The 16,674-nt window shown below is 39.8% G+C and overlaps 1 protein-coding gene and 2 long non-coding RNA genes across 3 annotated transcripts; 1 reads left to right on the top strand and 2 right to left on the bottom strand.

Annotated features, from left to right (window-relative positions):
* Positions 1-3,842: 3,842 nt before the first annotated feature.
* On the top strand, positions 3,843-6,087 carry LOC134193166 (uncharacterized). The gene is made up of 4 exons (XR_009972021.1): positions 3,843-3,933; positions 3,993-4,592; positions 4,687-4,777; positions 5,953-6,087. It is a non-coding gene; the product is annotated as an uncharacterized LOC134193166 (long non-coding RNA).
* On the bottom strand, positions 6,015-7,126 carry LOC134193165 (uncharacterized). Its single transcript, XR_009972020.1, has 4 exons — positions 6,818-7,126; positions 6,639-6,746; positions 6,511-6,564; positions 6,015-6,453 (listed from the first exon to the last, which is right to left on the bottom strand). It is a non-coding gene; the product is annotated as an uncharacterized LOC134193165 (long non-coding RNA).
* Positions 7,127-9,208: 2,082 nt separating this feature from the next.
* On the bottom strand, positions 9,209-13,503 carry LOC134193147 (uncharacterized protein K02A2.6-like). Its single transcript, XM_062661947.1, has one exon. It carries the CDS (start codon positions 13,397-13,399, stop codon positions 9,347-9,349), a length of 4,053 nt encoding a protein of 1,350 aa, XP_062517931.1. The 5' UTR covers positions 13,400-13,503; the 3' UTR covers positions 9,209-9,346.
* Positions 13,504-16,674: the final 3,171 nt, after the last annotated feature.

Here is a 16,674-nt window from a genome sequence, read left to right as displayed (position 1 = left end):
ATATATACAGTATATTATACAGTATATATACAGTATATTATACAGTATATTATACAGTATATATACAGTATATATACAGTATATTATACAGTATATTATACAGTATATATACAGTATATTATACAGTGTATATACAGTATATTATACAGTATATATACAGTATATTATACAGTATATTATACAGTATATTATACAGTATATTATGCAGTATATTATACAGTATATTATACAGTATATTATACAGTATATTATACAGTATATTATACAGTATATTATATAGTGTATATATACAGTATATTATACAGTATATTATACAGTATATTATACAGTATATATACAGTATATTATACAGTATATATACAGTATATTATACAGTATATATACAGTATATTATACACTATATTGTGTGTGTATGTGTGTGTGTGTGTGTGTGTGTGTGTGTGTGTGTGTGTGTGTGTGTGTGTGTGTGTGTGTGTGTGTGTGTGTGTGTGTGTGTGTGTGTGTGTGTGTGTGTGTGTGTGTAATGGTGTAAGGAAGTTGAAATAGAGTATTTGTACAGGGGAGAAGTCTAACAGAAGGCCTATCAGACAGGTGTCAACTGGTTCTTCTAAAGGCAGGAAAATCTTAGAGACTTGGCCAACGTCAGGGGTAACGGCATATTTAATACTTAATTAAATGTTACATGGAACTTAAATGCTGTTAGAATGGCTTTCATTGGCAGCTTAATTGTTTTTGTACAGTCTGAATTGCCTTTAGAATTCTCATGATATATGTTTGCAGCCAATGACTAGGAACCTTATATTTGCTTACTTTTACAGACAGTTGTATAGCCATTAGTCAAAGTGAAATTTGTTATGTTAATTAATTAATGGTGTACTCTACCTTGGACTTTGAACAATTTCTAAATGTGTTATTAAAAGAACCTATTTTTACATGTTGTTCTTACATGTTCAATTTCCTTACATGCTTTGCTGACGGAGAATTAGGCAAAGTATTCCTTGTACAATGCTTTTCTAAGACAAATAGTCTGCACAGTCGTTTCGACTAAAACTAATTTACTTACTTTTGCAAGAGCACAAACAAGAAAGAAATCGTGCAATAAGGCAAACATTAGTAAAGTTTGTGAGTCACTGCTTTACTCAAATCAAAAATGCACAACTACCTGATGTAAACAAACTGAAGTTAGAACAAGTAACTGTATAATCAATCTAGACAAGAATCAAACAAGAGGAGGCAAACAATTATTGTGCGCTAGAGCACCACACTTTGCTTGATACCGGCCATTTTAGCAAGCGTTCTGTCTCCTATTATCAATACTTGTTTGAAGACTGTGAACTGTTTTTGACCGGAGCTTTCTTTTTGCTAGAGTGTGACGACATAAGTTTTTCATGTTGGTATTGTTTGATTTTCTCTGCATTAATGATGGACGACCAGCCTTAAGAGGTTTTCCTCCACACTTTTTAATGGCTCGTCTGCTGACAGCTGTTGGTTGTACTGTAATGGTGCGTTTGTTGCTTCTGATCTTACGTCCGTGTCCCTTTCCAAACTTGTGCGGAGCAGATATTAACAATGGCTTTGTGTAAGATTTCTCTTTGCCATCAGCACCTCTAATTTTTTTGTACTGGCTGCAAAATTCTCGTATAGCTGTTGTAAATACAGTGTCTCTACTTGCCAATCCTTTCTTAATGTCTGTCATGACGTATGTCAAATCTGTTAGAGTGTCTTCAAAATTGCTAGAGGTGGTGTGGCTCTGATGCTGTTGTGGGTCTTCACTTGCATGATCAGATTCTGGTGATGCAGGTTCATAGTCAATAGTTGTTTCTTGGTCTTCAATTTCTGTGTGTTGAGAGCTTGGAAATGTTTCAGTTCTTTTACTCCACTCTGGTTGCATCCCTAGATCTTTCACATAGGTGTCTTCTTCTTTCTGGTGCAGATGGCTGTAGAATGCAACTGGTAGTGCTGCCTCTCCGATTGCTATTTTGGCATACAGCTGGCGGCCACATACTGATGATGTTGGTATTTTATTTAAAGAGTGACGTTTGTATTTTAATGAAGCTGCCAGCTGATGTCCACATGGCTGACCGTTTCTTCCTCTTGGACAGGTACAAGTTCCTACCGTCAAATCCACTTTCCATGTTTGTTGATTGTCTGTCCTACTTTGAACATGAAATACGTCATCTGAGTCAGTGGCTTGGATGGTATGAGATGAAACTGTATCTGCTGTACTACCTGAAATGGTAAATCGAAGAGCAACGAAGTTATCAAGACGATTGTTAGCCAGAGAAAGCAAACGCTGTTTGTAGTAGAGATCCATTGTTGTTGTAACAAATTGGAACATCTGGATACTGTTGTAGGCCTTCAGTCGATCAAATACTATATCTTTAGTAATGCGAATTGCTGCCTCAGAGTAGTTATTTGTGTTGTTTCCTCGAGTTATAAAATCTTTTCTAAGGCTAACACACCATTCTTCACGCCTTTCCCAATAGGACTGCAACCTGTTTCGAAACTTAATGTTTTGCTGAACTTTTACATTACTGTCAATTCTTTGTTTAGCAGCAAGCAACTTTTCAGAAGAATCTGCGAATAACAGCTCCTTTACCATGCTTATAAACAATAGTCAGTCATTACCAGCAACACCTGACGTTGAATTCCATAGCCACTGCCACGTGCTCTGCAAAAAATGAAAGGCACACAAAAACAGTGTAGCTTGAGGCCATGTTGTTTTCAAGGCTTGTCGCTCACTTGTTGAGTCATCAGTCGTAAATCCCATGGGCCCTATTCCTACTCCTCGACTAAAGAATGCGTCTGATGGCAAAACCGTTTTGAGAGTTTCAAAAGCCTGTGTTAAAGTTTCTACATCTTCTCCTGAAGTCATCACTACTGCTAATGGTACGGCTCCAGCAGCAGTTGCTGCACTTATGATAAAAACAGGGGTATTTAGCCTATCCATACTTGCAGTAGCATCGCAGAAGACCATTTCTCCTGCTTGTCGGACAAGCTTGTGCGCTCTTGCCATAAGAGGGGTAACGATGGCAAGAATAAATGGTTTCTCAAGTTGCTGCTGGTCCACCTTCGACTTAGAATATGCATGTTCTTGCAGTTCGCTGTCTCCATTCTGTCTTTGTTTCAGAGTGGCAGTGTACCTCTGTATATATGCTTGTCCACCATCAGCAGCAACAGTCTTGTTGTACCTGTTTACCTCATCGTCTAACCTCTCAAACATGGCCTTGCCATTTTCAGCTCCCACTGTAGATTCTCTCCAGTTTCGAAACAGCCTTTGGACATCTTGAACATTAGGATTTGTGGATCGATCAGCTAATAGTCTTTGGATATCTGGCTTTCCATCATGTTCCAATTGTAGATGTCTCACATGCTCATGCCTTGCACTGGATGCAGAATTTCCATTCTCAAATAGCCGTATGTATTCATCTTTGGTATCTTGTGACACTGGTCGAAAACTTAATGCATGTCCTGAGTGCAGTGGATGATTGTGGTTGAAGTGTAATTTGACAGAGCATGGATACTGTGGGTATTTTAAGGGATGTTGTTTGCTAATACTGAAACAGACAGGTTGGATGGACATCCTGTTTTTTTGTCTCGTGTGCTTCTTTCACACCCTTCCTTTGGTGCACCAACCTTCTTGTCTCTGCTACTTGCTGTCATCTTTTTTGCGGGTTTCTTCTGTTTGTGCTGACAATGTCTAATTGTTTTGTATACCACTTTCTGTCCTTTCATCCGATATGAAGTTCCTTTGGTTACTCTGTATGTAGTTTCTGTTTTCTCTTCTAACTGCTGTATCCATGTTTGTGCATCAATTGCTGTGTCAATCGTCAACCACAGATGAACTTCAAATGCAATAGGTGGTGCACCAAGGAAACCTCCACTTTCAATTCTTTCAAATTTATCAATCTTGTAGGTGTACTTTTGTGGCAGGTAGTTCATCAACTGATGGAATTTGTCACAGTTGTCATCCACTCTGTTGTCTTTTATAGCTTTGATCTCATCTGGTACTTGAAAATTGTCGCTGACACTTTGGTTGTGGGTTGTCCTTCTTTTCTTCACAAGTGGTGGTATACAGTCATCGGCGGCTACTTGTTCTTTCTCCTGAGAGTCTGTCATGACTCCTAGAATGACAGGGAATAATGATAATTGTGATCTGTCTGATGACATAAATATGTGGAAGCCCCTCTATACAAGACACTTTACATAAACCAACGGATTAGTACACTGGGTAACATGATCATGACGTAGAAAATTAACCCTAGGAGATAATTTGATATCTAGAGTCAATGTTAATTAACCAAAACTTATTTGATATAGTTACCGAAACAATATATTGGATTTACGTCGTTGTACATCGTGCACACATACCTGTCTAGCGAAGAGGTAGCTATCAAACACAACAAGGAATTCCGTGCTTCTATGCAGTCATGCACAAAAGAAACAAATAGAATTGGCGTCTTCACGTTTTGCCGCGTACACGTGAGAGACCGGACGTGAACGTGAGTAGGCGTCAATTTGCTGCCACAATGATAGCTGTGTCCGTCAATCTGACATACCCACACAGAACGTGAAAACGAAGACTCCGATCAGTAAGTACTACTTTCGGTTTGTTGTTTCAAATGTGCGTTGTGTGTGCATCACAGGAAATTACCAGCTGATGAAGCTATAACTCTATCCATCTAGGACATGAAGCATGCAGTGCAGTCTACGTCTATAACAACCAGCGCTATTACTTCACAACATGCTACATTACTCATTCAAAGTTTTGCTACAAGTAAGTTGGATGCGGTAGCTAAATAATTATTAACAGTTGAACAGCTGCTGATTTCTCCTAATAATTTCCCAGAAAATTAATATTTACAGGTGTCAGACAATAGGGGACTTAGTCGAGAGGAAATTATTTGAGACGGGGAAATTATTGTTTTATTTTTAAAAATTTAGTAACAGTAATAATTAATCCTCATAGTTGAGCTACAGCCACCTTTGTTAGCATTGCAAATGCTCCTTGACATAATCGAGCATTTCAAGTCATACATCCATTTCTGGCTTGTGTTGCCACAACACTTAATTAATTAAAGAACTTCTTAACCAATCCCATGCTGTGCAAGGAATGGGAAATTGCGGGGGAACTCTTGGCAAACCTATCAGGGAAGCTCCACATCTATTGCTTGCCAGCCAGCTCTCTTTCTTATGAAGATCCGTTCATAATGACTTAGAAAGTGGGTTCATTCTGAATACTCAAGGTAATCTGTGGCAATCAGTGGACAACGAGACAAGGAAAAGAGTCATGGTGTTGTCCTACATGGACTTCAAGAGCTGGATTAAACCTTAATTTATGTCTGATTATTCTTCTATTTATTTTTTTATATTTAATCTTCTATGCATGGCTACCTATTTTTACTTGTTACGCTTATGTATCTTGTCTTGCCTAGGGCACTGTACCTGTAGCGGTACAAATCAAAATATTATTATTATTATTATTATTATTATTGAATGAATGAATGATGAATGATATATTTGATTATATTTGATTATTATTATGTTGTGCTCAACCAGATCAGTCTGATTCATAAGGTCACTGATAAGCACCGAAAGCAAACCCTGCCTCAGAGGTGCTTAGACCACCATGGCTGTCTAGACAGAAGACATGACTTTACGCAGGATCCGACTGGATCCAAGAAGCACTGTATTACTATTATTATTAATAATAATAATATTATTACTATTCAGGAGAGGTAATTACATTCACAGTGGGTGTATACTAAGGGAATTATACAGGCAGGGAATTAATCAGGAACGAATTATTTGGAGAAATACGGTACCTCATCAAACAGTCTGCTTGTGCTCATGTCTTGAACTTAATATACATTGTGGTATGTTAGCGAATTGAATAAATTCTCATTTAATTCAATAGCTGTTGTCTACGTTTTGACTGCATCATGTGTATAGATGCTGATCTGCATCCTGTGAGAAAAGAAATAGCGACTGCTGCTGTTGCACATACACAATGGAAGTTGCCTATTACAAGTCACAAATTATAGATCTGACCACAATGTTTGGACGTTATTATAATTATAGTTCTAACAAGAGTCAGATGACTCATGATTATTTGTGGACATCCAATGCATATGCAAGATAAGCAGTGACAAACATTTTATTGCTAAAGGCAATGTAATACTCTGTCAAAGTATAGTTATCTAAAGTCACATCTGAAGTCACAACTGTCGTCTTGGTACAACTAGCAACTAAGACTACTTTCATCACTCTCATTTCTGTAGTAGTGCAGGTTTCACTGATCATGACTCCTTCTTCTAGTTAGAGCATGGCTTCAAATGAACTCATAACAAGTAGCAGACATCAACTCATTGTTAATTAATAATGTTGACAAAGAATTTCAGCCAAACAACTTTCAGCTGGCTGGCAACAGATCATTTTAGAAGTATTAAGGACCTGCATAACAATTGTGCTTTAATTCTACAATTTCTCTTACGGGTCATTTTGCCTCACCATGTTGATTTTGCTATTGTCTCAAATACATGGTGTCTTTCAAGTGTCATCAACCTACAGTTGTATCATCAAAGTACACAGATTCAAGACAGGCAAATGGTTATCACAAATATCCATATTAAACATACCAGTAATGTGACATAGCCAACAAAAGGACAATTAAACACCATGCTTGGCTACCTGGATTATTTCAGTACCAGGTGTAGCTTGATGGCCCAGGTAACGCTCTCACATTTCTAAGTACAACCACACATGTTAGGTTCTGCCATAGCTGCCACATTAACATGCAGACTAACATATACCGTACTTCACATGGCCATTAGTAATGGTCAGAACACCCAGAATGCAGCAAGCCAGACAGTTCTTGTCGACAACAACAGTCACAGACCTTGTCCACCCCAATGAAATACCAGTTACTCAATATATACACTAGAATCAAATGAGGCAAAGATGGGAGTTTCTTGTCCAAGAAATTATCATCTATCTCATCATTGCTAGGATGATAGTAGTTCGTGCATTAATGTGTCTTGAATGTACCAATGCTATGAGATGACACTTTTCCAATTGAGTAAACAGCCATATGAATACACACACACACACACACACACACACACACACACACACACACACACACACACACACACACACACACACACACACACACACACACACACACACAATATAGTGTATAATATACTGTATATATACTGTATAATATACTGTATATATACTGTATAATATACTGTATATATACTGTATAATATACTGTATATATACTGTATAATATACTGTATAATATACTGTATATATACTGTATAATATACTGTATAATATAGTGTATAATATAGTGTATAATATACTGTATAATATAGTGTATAATATACTGTATATATACTGTATAATATACTGTATAATATACTGCATAATATACTGTATAATATACTGTATAATATAGTGTATAATATACTGTATAATATACTGTATATATACTGTATAATATAGTGTATATATACTGTATAATATACTGCATAATATACTGTATATATACTGTATATATATGTATACTGTATAATATACTGTATAATATACTGTATATATACTGTATAATATACTGTATAATATACTGTCTAATATATTGTATAATATACTGTATAATATACTGTATAATATACTGTATAATATACTGCATAATATACTGCATAATATACTGTATATATATATACTGTATAATATACTGTATAATATACTGTATAATATAGTGTATAATATACTGTATAATATAGTGTATAATATACTGTATAATATACTGTATAATATACTGTATATATACTGTATAATATACTGTATAATATACTGCATAATATACTGTATAATATACTGTATAATATACTGTATAATATACTGTATAATATACTGTATATATACTGTATAATATACTGTATAATATACTGTATAATATATTGTATAATATACTGTATAATATACTGTATAATATACTGTATATATACTGTATATATACTGTATAATATAGTGTATAATATACTGTATAATATACTGTATAATATACTGTATATATACTGTATAATATACTGTATAATATACTGTATAATATACTGTATATATACTGTATATATACTGTATAATATACTGTATAATATACTGTATAACAACCAATGCCTAGTTTGAAATATAATGCCCGTTGCCAAAATGCATATCCAATGTATACACCTTTAAGTGTCACAACACAATGACTGATACCATCAACTTAACTAAGTCATTAACTTAACTTAACTTAATTAACATAATTTAATTTAAACCAATGTTAGCTCTAAATATAGATTACCCCAATAATTGCTAGCTGTGTGACAACCAGCAGTGTTATCAATATGTCGTCGTCATCATCATCATATTCTATGCATTAGTAATTAGTATGTTGTTCACATTAAATGATCCGTTTAGTAATGATTATTAGAGTACAATATTTTGTGTACGTGTTTATCCAACTAGGTAATGCTTAGTAAATATTGTGTACACACACATATCCTATGCTGTTATTTTAATTGTATACTACCCTATTAGAGTGTTTATCTGTTAATAAATCTTTTTAGTAACTTAGTAGTTGTGAAATAGAATTAAATTACCTGAGCACTTTGCACTTTTCTGCATATTATATAATTAATTGCACACAGGAAATAAATTTGCAATAAATAGTACATGATTTGATGTATGCAGTGAATGCAACAGTGTCAATATTGACGCATAAATCGCACTCAAAAAAAGATTTTATGAAAAATGAAAATTTGCTTAACTGCGAAGAATAGTAATTATAAATGACTTTACCTGTCGCCTAATTTATTGAAGTTGATTTGTGCCGAGAAAACCACGTTCAGCAGACGACAAAAACTGAGGTCCCCTTTCAATAAACGGCGCAGGTTACTGCTCGAAAGGTGCGCAAAAAGACAGCACTTCGTTTATGTCAAAATCGCGGTTGCAAGATGTCCATTGACTGCCGAGCCTCGTACTACCAGACCACTGAAAACCGCGAGGAAGTGCATACGGGAACAGCCAAAGCCACACCCAACGGGGCCCAAAAAAAAATTCGCACAGTGACCTGACTGCACTACTATCCCTAGCGTTTCACGCGTCGAGTAATGAAAGGCAGCTGCAGGAGGCTTATTATAGTGGCAATTGTAGTAACTCTACTCAAGTGTTATTAGACAACCGCCAACTCAGAGCTAAACCGCGCACGCGCAACCGGACCCACGTCCTCGCATGTCAACCTACTACACCCCTTCCCCCTAAAGTCTTTTACCCCTACTTGTATGATAGTGCTAGTTTACAAGTCTAGTCTGTCCGGCGCCTTCCTTGCTCGAGCAGATCTTCTGACCCCGGTTGATGCCGGCTCCATGTTGCTGGTTGCTTCATGGCCAACCGTTTCCCCCTGACCACCGTGGTCACCGTTTGTTTCCGAGATGCTCCCTCCTGGTTCACTTGTTACCTCGATTGAAGGCAGTTCTTCCGTCATGTTAGACTCCGGTGGTGATGCAGTGGGGTCTGTATGTGTGCCGTTGGGTAGTGGGTCATCTTCCAGTTGACGCGACCGAATGTGATCTTGGTGTCTTCGTAACATTCTACCATCAGGCAACATGACTCGGAATGATAGTGGACCCGTTCTTTCTTTCACTGTTGCCATCACCCATGGCGTGCCCTGTCCAAAATTTTTCACGTACACCAACTGTCCAACCTCAAACGTTCGGTCTCGACTGCGCTTATCATGGTCGTTTCTTTGTTGCTCCTGCTTCTTGTACGTATAGGCCGCCAAGTCGGGACGTAGTAGATCCAATCTACTCCGCGGCATCCGCCCTAACAGTAAGAGAGCCGGTGGTTCACCAGTGGTAGCGTGTGGTGTGATTCGGTACCGCAGCAGGAATCTGTCAATTTTACTCTCCAATGATCCATACTCCGAATTCATTCTCTTCATAGCCCCTTTGAAGGTTGCTACTGCTCGTTCTGCCAACCCGTTAGACGATGGGTGATATGGCGCAGAATAGATGTGCTTAATGCCATTTCCTTCCATAAATTGCCGAAATTCAGCACTGGTAAAGGCAGCCCCATTATCAGATACTACTATCTCTGGAATGCCATGTGTTGCAAATAACCGCTGCAGCTTCTTGATCGTTACGCGCGCCGTCGTAGATGTCATAGTGTCCACCTCCAGCCACTTGGAATAGGCGTCAACTACGATAAGGAACGACTGGCCAAGAAACGGCCCAGCAAAATCAATGTGTAAGCGAGACCATGCTCTGTCTGCTTGTGCCCACGGATGCAGAGGTGCCAACGCCGGCAATTTGCGATGTACCTGACAAGTGTGGCATCCTTTCACTACTCTCTCCAGCTCCTTGTCTATGCCCGGCCACCATACGAAACTTCGAGCAAGCCCCTTCATCCTTGTTTCTCCTGGGTGTGATACATGAAGCTCTTCTAACACTGATGATCGTGTTTGAGGTGGTACTACCACGCGTCCTCCCCAAAACACACAGCCACCTGAAACGCTTAGCTCGTAGCGTCGGTTAAAGTACGGCCGGATATCAGCTCGTTCCACAACACTTGGCCATCCAGTCAGTGTATACTGACGCACTTGGGATAACACTGGGTCTCTCTCCGTCCCCCGTCGTATCTGGACTGCGGTGATTGGTTTGGTTGACGATGAACTCAGTGTCTGCAATGCCAGCACAGCCTCCACAGGCTCTTCCTCTTCGTCGGGCACCCCACTGCTTGGCAGTCGGCTTAACCCATCTGCATTGCTATTTAACGATCCGGGTCGATACGTCATTGTATACTGATAACTGGACAGCATCAGTGACCAACGTTGCACTCGTCCGGAGCACATTGCTGGTACGCCTCTGTTCTCCCCCAATAAGGTGAGCAGTGGTTTATGGTCGGTAAAAATGGTAAACTGGTGTCCAAACACGTACTGTCGAAACCGTTTAACCCCAAACACCACTGACAATGCTTCCCTGTCGATCTGTGCATATCCTTGTTCCGCCTTGGTCAAAGAACGGGACGCGTAGGCAATCGGTCTTTCCCCACCATCCGGGTACTGATGTGACAACACGGCTCCTATCCCTACCGGTGAAGCATCACAGGCAAGCGACAAAGGTATCCTCGGATCGTAATGAACTAGTAGCTTATCTGACTGTAATGCTGCCTTTGAACATCTGAATGCCGTCTTTTCTTCTTCACCCCATCTCCAGTTCATTCCTTGACGAAGGAGCTTGTACAAGGGCGCCAAGGTCTTTGCTAGGCCTGGTAGGAATCGGCCGTAGTAGTTAATTAGCCCTAAATAGGCTCGTAGTTGGCCCACGTCGGTGGGTTCTGGCGCTGCTCGAACAGCCTGGACTTTCTCATCCGTTGGGTAAATTCCCTTGCTGTCAATCCGATGTCCTAAATACTGTATCTCCTTTTTCAAGAAGGAACACTTCTGTCTTTTCAACCGAATTCTTGCTCCTGCCAATCGGCTCAACACAGCTTCTAAGTTCCTTAGATGTTCCTCCTGTGATCGACCCGTGATGAGAATATCATCTAGGTAGACCACTGTTCCTGGAATTCCCTGCAACAGACAATCCATTATCCTCTGGAAGATCGCTGGTGCAGCTGCTACTCCAAACGGCAGCCTGTTATACTGAAACAATCCCAAGTGGGTGTTAATGACCAGGTATTGCTTGGACTGTTCTTCCAGTTTCACTTGTTGATATGCATGACTAAGATCGAGCTTTGTAAATGTCTGTCCCCCAGCCAACGAAGCAAAAATGTCTTCCACTCTTGGTAATGGGTACTTCTCAGTCTCTGCCACCTGGTTAACCGTGAGTCGATAATCACCACAGATCCTAATGGAGCCGTCAGCTTTCAATATGGGGACAATGGGAGCCGCCCAGTTGGCAAATCGAACCGGTTCAATTATGCCCTCAGCTTCTAGTCGCTTTAGCTCATGTTCTACCTTCGCCCGGTAGGCATATGGTACTGGTCTCGGCTTGAAAAATCGCGCTGCACTGCCCTCTTTCACTTTGACAGCAGCCATCGTTCCTTTCAACTCACCAATCCCTTCTTCAAACACACCATCAAACCTCTTCAGCAACTCTGTGCAGGACGTCTCTGTACCAATGGACTTGATGTGTCCCTTCTGTAACATTTCATGCCATGGTAATACGAGTGACTTCATCCAGTTCCTTCCCAGTAGATTGGGTCCATCATTACGCACCACTATTAGTGGTAGCGTTGCAATCTGATTTTGAGTCCGCACTCGGACATCCAGCTCTCCCAACACTGTCAATGGTTCCCCAGAGTAAGTATGCAACCTCACTTGTGGTCGTCGTAAACCAGGCAACTCTTGCCTCTTCCACAGTTTCTTGTAAGTGCTCTCACTTACAATTGACACTGATGCTCCAGTATCAACTTCCATCTGTACTGCTTTCTTGTTGATATGAACCGTCACTGCTAGTGGTTCATTCTGACACTCCTTACCCACAACGTATACTGTATACATTCCTTCAACTCCATCATCGCTTTGCCCTTCTTCCACTGCTTGTTGGGCTTTGGGTGTAAGAGGTGTGGTTTCAACTCGATGTGTTTTCGTCACAGGAGATTGGGCAGCTATTTCATTCCTTGCCTGGCCTGGCTGTCGCTGGCCTCGACATGCTCGAGCGAGGTGTCCAACCTTCTTGCACTTATGGCACTGCATCCTCTGAGCATAACAACTGTTTGGTGGGTGGAATCCAAGGCACCGGAAACACTTCATCTTAGGTAGACTGGGCTTGGTTTCCTGCATTTTGTGTACCTCTCCTTCTACGCTGTCACCAGTCGGTCTCTGAATCTCCTCTGCATTCAGTGCAGCTGTCTCCATCGCTCTGGCTAAACTCAGTGCTTTGTCAAACGTGAGTTCCTTTTCTTGCAGCAGTCTCCGTTGGATCCTCCCATCACTCACTCCGCACACCAACCTGTCCCTTAGCATGTCAGCTAGTGTGTCTCCAAAGTCACAATCCGTGGAAAAACGGCGCAGTTCAGCCATAAACTGCACTACTGATTCCCCTGGCTTCTGTGATCTACTGTTGAAGCGGAAGCGTTGAACAACAGTGGACGGCTTCGGGTTCACGTGATCTTTGACCTTTGCTACGATGTCGTCATACTCCGCGTCTTCCGGCTTGCCAGGCGCCAACAGGTTGCGAATCAGCTTATACGTTTGCACTCCACATACGCTCAACAATACCGCCTTCTTGCGCTCTGTGTCAGTGATCCCGTTGGCTACGCAGAAGAACTTCACGCGCTCCACGTAATGCATCCACTCCTCTTGATTTCCCTCAAAGGGACCGACGGCACCCACTACAGTGGACATACCTCACGATTGGTTCGCTGACCTCGTCGCCAATGTAGTAACTCTACTCAAGTGTTATTAGACAACCGCCAACTCAGAGCTAAACCGCGCACGCGCAACCGGACCCACGTCCTCGCATGTCAACCTACTACAGCAATGATCTAATGCAGAATGGTACATCTGATTTGCTTTGCTGACTGTGGGTCGGTTGATGTAGGGGCATATGCGAGTTCTGTTGATACACCCCAGAAGACAGATGACAGGGACCTTTCTCCATCAAAGAGTAGACTAAAACTATCAGAAAAGTGTAAGCAAATCAAGCAGCTTGAGATGCAGTTGTTATGGTGAAGAAGGAAAACAAAAGCTCTTATGAAACAGAAAGCAGTGCAAGACACAAAATTACAAAAATTGTTTCGTCAAGATCAAGTACAAGCTCTCTCGCGGAAAAGTATGCGTGGAGTTCAATGGTCAGCAGTTACTGTTAAGAAGGCCTTGAAACTGAGGTTTGCTTGTGGAGCATCTGGCTACCAGCTACTCTTGCAGCAGTCATACCCTTTGCCATCAGTTCGAACACTTCAGAGACGATTAAAAACGGTATCCTTTCGTCCTGGCATTTTAGATCAGGTGTTCAGCTACTTACAGCTGAAAGTGAAACAACTGTGTAAGGAAGAACAGGTTTGTTGCCTCACATTAGACGAAATGTCTATAAGTCCATGTGTGGAGTATGACCCCAGTAGTGGTCAACTGCTTGGCAATGTAAGTTTAGAAGGTCACAGTGGAGTCGCCACTCATGCTCTTGTGATCATGTTGGGTGGGGTGACATCTCGCTGGAAGCAAACCGTGGCCTACTATTTCACTGGAAACTCTTCTGATCGAACTGTCCTAAACCAATCATACTAGAAATCATAGAAAAAGCTGCAAGCATTGGCTTGTATGTGATTGCTGTCACTAGTGACATGGGTAGTATGAATAGAGCCATGTGGAGATCTTTCGGCCTTAGGACTGGGCGACACTGTGGAACGGTTAACAAGATACCTCACCCGCTGGATTCCCAAAAATCTTTGCATTTTCTTTCAGATGTTCCACATGTGATAAAAAATTTGAAGGCTGCTTTGGTCAATAGGAATGTTTTTACATTGCCAGAATCAATTGTAAGTGAACATAACCTTTCTTCCTGCAATGTGTCTATAGCCCCTGTCAAGGATCTTGCAGAATTTCAAGAATTGCAACCTTTGAAATTAGCTCCAAAGCTATCGTCCTCAACCCTTGCACCATCTCACTTCGAAAAAATGAAAGTTTTGAATGCTTTGAACTTCTTCAGCAATGCTGTTGCATCTGGACTGCACTATTTGGTGAAGGAGGAAGGTCGTTCTACAGACTATGTCAGCACTGCCTGGTTTATTGCAATTTGCAACCATTGGTTCGACCTCATGTGTAGCAGACACCCAGTGTTGGCCTTAAGTAAATTGCACCCTTCTAAGCACAGGGAGGCTGTAAATTTCTTGAGGTCTGTGGTCACACTCTTCAAGTCTTTGAAGATTAATGGAAGAGAAAACTGGAAGCCTGTGCAAGCAGGTGTCATAATGGCAACAACTTCTGTGCTGGACATACAAGAGGAGTTGCTTGATAGTGGACATAAGTTTCTGCTGACTTCACGCCTCACTCAAGATTGTCTTGAGAACCTCTTTAGTGTAGTAAGGCTAAACAATCCTGTACCATCACCTGTGGCTTTCAAATGTGCACTAAAAATCATCAGCATTGCTCAGTTTATGAAACCTCTAGGTGGGAATCGTGGAAGCTATCAAGATGATGACACAGATTATGCTGTTGATTTCCTTTCCCAACCAATACAACTACCAATGAATCCTGATCCAGAGTTGATGGAAATTGAAATCTCAGAAGCCAAGTCTGTAGAGGAATTGACTAAAGCGGAGTGTAACAGTTTGTTTTATCTTGTGGGTTATTGTGTCCATAGTATTAAGAAAAATGAGGTAGTGTGTGATGCTTGCCTTGAGTATGTGTTAAATTCAGCTCCAGATCATAGCAGTTTTACAACACTAACTAGTTTGAGAGAATTCAAGAAGGGCAGTCTTGAGCATGTTACAGGTCACACATTTGATTTGATGTTGAAAGTAGAGCTAATGTTTCGAAGTATAGCAGAAGATACTTTGATGGCTACCAGAAATGTGAAAGAGGTTTTGATACGGATGGCTGAAGAACTCACTGATGACTGTGTGTATCCCACATGTCATAATATTAAGAGGAAACTGATAGCTAGATATTTCAATGTACGTCTGCACATTTTCTGCAAGGGAGTACAAAGGAAAAGGAAACAGAACTTGGAAACAACCAAAGTAGGAGGAGAACTGGGGAGTCGAAGCATGGCCATGAGAAAACTGATAACGAATGTGAAGTAGGAAGGATGTGAATTGTGTATACCATGTAGTTATGTAGAATGGAAGACATCACTCTACCTTTGTTTGAGATATTTGATTAATTAGTAAACGTTTTGTTGCTTTCATTACACCCACTTGTATGTTTCAGTGTCTTTCTTCATCATGCATTCAAAACTATGTCCATACATTTATTCCTAGTCTATAGGAATGTATATCAGCAAACACACTTGTATGTTTCAGTGTCTTTCTTCATCATGCATTCAAAACTATGTCCATACATTTATTCCTAGTCTATAGGAATGTATATGAGCAAACACATTTTGTACTTACATATACATCAATTAACGTATTAATTAAATTACTATACATTTCCTCAGGGACAACATTGTCAACAGGTAATGAAAATATACATGTCTTATTTATGTAGACATAGAGGGTCAATGGGCGGTTGGACCCTTCTATGTTTTTTGTATTACAGTTTTTATGTATCTAATTTTGTAATTTTCTGCTTTTATTTTCTAATTCTTAATTTTATTTTCAAAACAGTAATTTGAAAGACCTAATATTTTTGAATTAAAAATTTAACATTTCAATTTAAAATTTAACTAAATATTTTTAAAAATTTAATATTAACGTTTGAGTTTTAATTAATTTTTACTTTTTAAAATTGTTATTTTGTTTTTTTCTCTTACTTTAAAGGGGTTGTTGTTGTTGCTGTTGTGGTGGTTGCTGCTGTTGTTGTTTCTTTTTAGGTTGCTCAGTGACTCACCTAAATTTAAAATTTTATGGGCATAAAGAGTTTTTGTCATTTAGAGCAACTATTAATTTTTGCCGTGCATTTTTTATAGACTTTTTTGTATACACACTATTATATATTATAGATATAGAGAGAGTATGATT

This window comes from Corticium candelabrum, chromosome 17, assembly GCF_963422355.1.
Source record: "Corticium candelabrum chromosome 17, ooCorCand1.1, whole genome shotgun sequence".
NCBI classification, from domain to species: domain Eukaryota; kingdom Metazoa; phylum Porifera; class Homoscleromorpha; order Homosclerophorida; family Plakinidae; genus Corticium; species Corticium candelabrum.
This window is presented reverse-complemented; position numbering and strand designations above follow the sequence as displayed.